The sequence below is a fragment of the Triticum aestivum genome, chromosome 6A (assembly GCF_018294505.1).
Source record: "Triticum aestivum cultivar Chinese Spring chromosome 6A, IWGSC CS RefSeq v2.1, whole genome shotgun sequence".
NCBI lineage: Eukaryota > Viridiplantae > Streptophyta > Magnoliopsida > Poales > Poaceae > Triticum > Triticum aestivum.
The window spans coordinates 606,543,254-606,546,882 of record NC_057809.1 but is presented as its reverse complement, the minus strand read 5'-3'; the positions used below and the strand labels follow the sequence as shown (position 1 = coordinate 606,546,882).

Genomic DNA, 3,629 nt, shown 5'->3' with positions numbered 1-3,629 from the left:
ACTTTGGAGTGAACATCTCCAGCGGCTTACATTAGCAAACACCTGGTTGTCTTTGAGAAGTGTGGTTTGGTTAGGTTACGTGGCAGAAGATAGCTTAGAGGAAAGGAGAAGCTTTGGCTTCAACATGGAGAGGAGAGTTTGCTGCATTGCAACTATCTGAGATCATAACAGGCATTTAGGCCTTGTTTGATTAAGATTTAACCCATGTGGATTTGGCTTCGACGTGGGTCTCGATTTGGTTGTTTACAACTGCTAAACCTTGACGACCAGGACCGGATGTTGCAAATACAATGGATTTATGTTTTGTGCTTTCGTCTCGGTTTGGATGTTTAATTTGTCTTGTTGATTATTGGAGATTTGTTGTATTGGTGAATGGTGAGATACACCTCCTGTAGCAGTAATGTTCCTGAAAATGTACCCTTTTTGAGATGAGAGATTGAGGGTGCGTTTGGATTGCAACCAATAGTAGCCATACCAAAAAATTGGCAAGCCCATGGAAATTGGCTAGTGCTTGGATAGCAGCCAAAATTTTGGCTCGCCCGACGTTCCGCCAACGGGCCAGTGCAAATTTTGCCAACACATGGGCGAGCTGGCGGCGCCGAAAAGCTCCGCCAAAATATTGGCAGCGCCCGCGCCCGCTCACTCCACGGGGCCTGCTTAATTATCGCAGCTAACTCACGATTGACCCTGAAAGTGATTTGTAGATCGGCATATTTCTCCTGTCCCTGATCGTTTGGTGGTAGGTACTCTTTTTTGGCTCAACAAATCCGCATGTGCATGCAGGAAGATAGCTACCTAATTACCACAAAATTAGCATGAGTCGTGTAGGTTTATTAATCCGCTAAGCAGTAATTAATTTGATTATTATACCAGTACGGTCGAGTAGCAGCCCTACCTCATAGAACTCCTGAAAAGCACGGAACTATTTTTACCTAAAGAAGGGATATATGTTTTGACGAATGAAACATTGCTTTTGCATGCCCATTTTTTTGTTACTTTTTGTGTATTGTAGCTATTAAAAAAATCATTTCACATTCTTTTGCGGGGCATGTCACATTATTTTTTGACTTGGAATAAAAATAAGCATGGATTAATCCTAATTCCCAAAATTTGTCGCGTTAGTTGGCAACAAACCAAATGACAGCTCAGTTATTTTGCCAAAAAATTGGTAGGAACATTGGCTCTAAACCAAACAAGAACAACCAACCAATATTTTGGCCATGCCCTCACTTTGGTCATGCCAAAAAATTGATGGGGCTAGTTGGGGCACAAACCAAACACACCCTGAATGCTTTTGATTAAAGTTTGTTCAATTGTTGTTGACCAATTTTTTCGTTTCCTGTCCGTGTGGCTTTAGTAAAATTTGGCTAAGCTAGGCTAGGCTAGAAATGAAGCTACGCTAAGCTGTAAGCTTGTAAATAAGACAAGATGTTTTTTGACATTCATGCATTGCTTTGAAGTAGTAGTTGAAGCAAGAAAGATGAGAAACAAGCAAACCACACATAAAAATTATGGCAGATAGTAGATAATTAGCACAGCACAAAGCAAATCAAACAAACAAAGAGGGGGCTTTCTCACAGTAGAGCAGATTACGATGAATAAGTCTTAACAAGATAGGTGCATGGGGGCATCCTATCCAGCCACATACATTCATGCATGTCAAGTCTTAAGAAGATTTGGTTGTGGCATTACAGCCAGCTGCGAATTCAGAAGTAACAATACATAGGAGTAACAGCATGTGGGCCATTACAGCAAACCACCAAAATAAAAGCCGAAAGAGTAACAGCGGGCTCTTGGGTTGAATGGCGAGTCTCTGAGCTTGAATGAGATCCGATCATTTGGTGTCGACATTGGCGCTGGCCGCAGCAGTCTTGTCAGCAGCTCCCTCCTCACCTGCATTCACGGATTATCATTTTCCTATTCACCACAAGAAAGAAACCATTCCAAGAGCATTTGTACAGTAGTACTACACTATACTCTAGTCTAGTCTACAATTGCAGGAGTACTGTACTGTCACCGCACAGGAGTCAGGAAACCATCAAAGCCCTACTCTAGTCTACAATTGCATGCGCATGCTGTGGGTGACATTGCAAGCTAGTAGTAGTCTCCAGCTAGCTAGCTAGTAGTACTAGTAGTAGTATCTCTATAGAGAAAGGACAGAGGGAGGGTACCTAGGCCATCGATGAGCGCGTCAAGCTTGCGAAGTCTCTGCATTTCCACGACCTCTTTGGCCGCATCATGTACCACGCACCCCTGGATGTACTGGCCCAGCCAAGATGAGATGGTGAGGAAGACGGCCGCTCCGGAACCCAGCAGCCCGTAGGTGATGGAGGACCGATTCTCCTTGGCTCTCACGCTGTTCTTCCTGCAACCAACAAGTAAAAGTGGAGATTAAGCTAACAATGATCCACCCTAGTCGAGCAGCTAGCAGGAGTAGTGCAGGCAAAAGAATCCTACAGATTCTCCCTCTCCAAACGCGCAAGCTCCTCAAGGAGCTTCGTGTCCACGTCTGACAGCTTGTTGTAGACATCCAGCAGGCGCCCAGTCTCCTTCAATGCGTCTCTCCTGAGCTCTTCCAGCCCCGTCGCCCTGCGGATACATCGGTCAGGACTTAAGAAATACAAAAGGGACATCCTTTGCGCGAGCGCGAGGACAGAAGATCTTTCGCTCTACGAGAGGGAGGAGAGGTTCGTCGTTCTTACCCTCCGCTGCCGCCTGAGTTGCCCGCGGAGCCGCCGCCCGCCATCCTGCAATGCCATTGTGCACGTCAAGAACAGAAAAAAAATGGCCTTTTGCAGTACACGAGAGCAGAACGAGATAGATGGACAAGGAAGGATTGATGGATTCTTCCGATCCTCCGAACCGGAAGACCCCCACGGGAGATCGGCCCTTTGGCACCCAGACGGCGGCATCTTATATGCGTAAAAGTGGAGAGCCAAGGTTACCTCCCACCGGAGTTTGACGCGCCGCCGGATCCGGTCGTCCTGCGACGTAATGTTGGTCAAGTTCAAATCTTTTGCCCCGAGATAAAAAGGAGCGAGGAGAGGAAAGGAGAAGAGAAAGACCTGGCTCCGCCGGAGTTGGCCGCCCCTCCGGTCCCGCTGCCTCCGCCGGTGATCCCTGCCCCGGTGCCGGTGCCGGTCGTCGACATCCGTCGCGCCCTGAACAACAACAAGACCATGAGCACGCAGGAAAGAAAGAGCAAGAAGAAGAAGGAAAGAGGGCAAGCAGCAGACGTACATGGCGATGCGCTTGCGGAGGAGTGGAAAAAGGGCGTTCCGGAGGGAGGAAGCGGCCGCCATTGCTAGGGCAGAGGAGGTGCCGGTGTGGGTGGGGGTAGGTGGGATGGATTGGGATGGGCGAGGGGAGGGGCTGCCTGCTTTATACCCCCGGGCCACCGTCTCCTCTCAAAAGATTTTCCTTTTTTTTGAACTCTACTCCATACAGCAACTCCCTTGGATACCCCGCCCGCCGCTCAAATCTCAAATCAAACAGTGGTCAAACTCAATTTTTCGCTTCAGTCCATCTCCCTCCTTTTCTTTTCTTTTCTTTTGGCGGATGCTAAGCCATCAAACACGCCACACACACTTCTTAAATTATCTCCTCGGATACTCATTTTCAAAACCTTA

The 3,629-nt window shown here is 47.6% G+C and overlaps 1 protein-coding gene across 1 annotated transcript; it reads right to left on the bottom strand.

Annotated features, from left to right (window-relative positions):
* Positions 1-1,589: 1,589 nt before the first annotated feature.
* LOC123131329 (transcriptional activator protein Pur-alpha) lies at positions 1,590-3,346 on the bottom strand. The gene is made up of 7 exons (XM_044551026.1): positions 3,241-3,346; positions 3,066-3,161; positions 2,946-2,984; positions 2,703-2,747; positions 2,458-2,589; positions 2,172-2,365; positions 1,590-1,893 (listed from the first exon to the last, which is right to left on the bottom strand). Exons 1-7 carry the CDS (start codon positions 3,300-3,302, stop codon positions 1,835-1,837), a joined length of 627 nt encoding a protein of 208 aa, XP_044406961.1. The 5' UTR covers positions 3,303-3,346; the 3' UTR covers positions 1,590-1,834.
* Between the last annotated feature and the right edge of the window lie 283 nt (positions 3,347-3,629).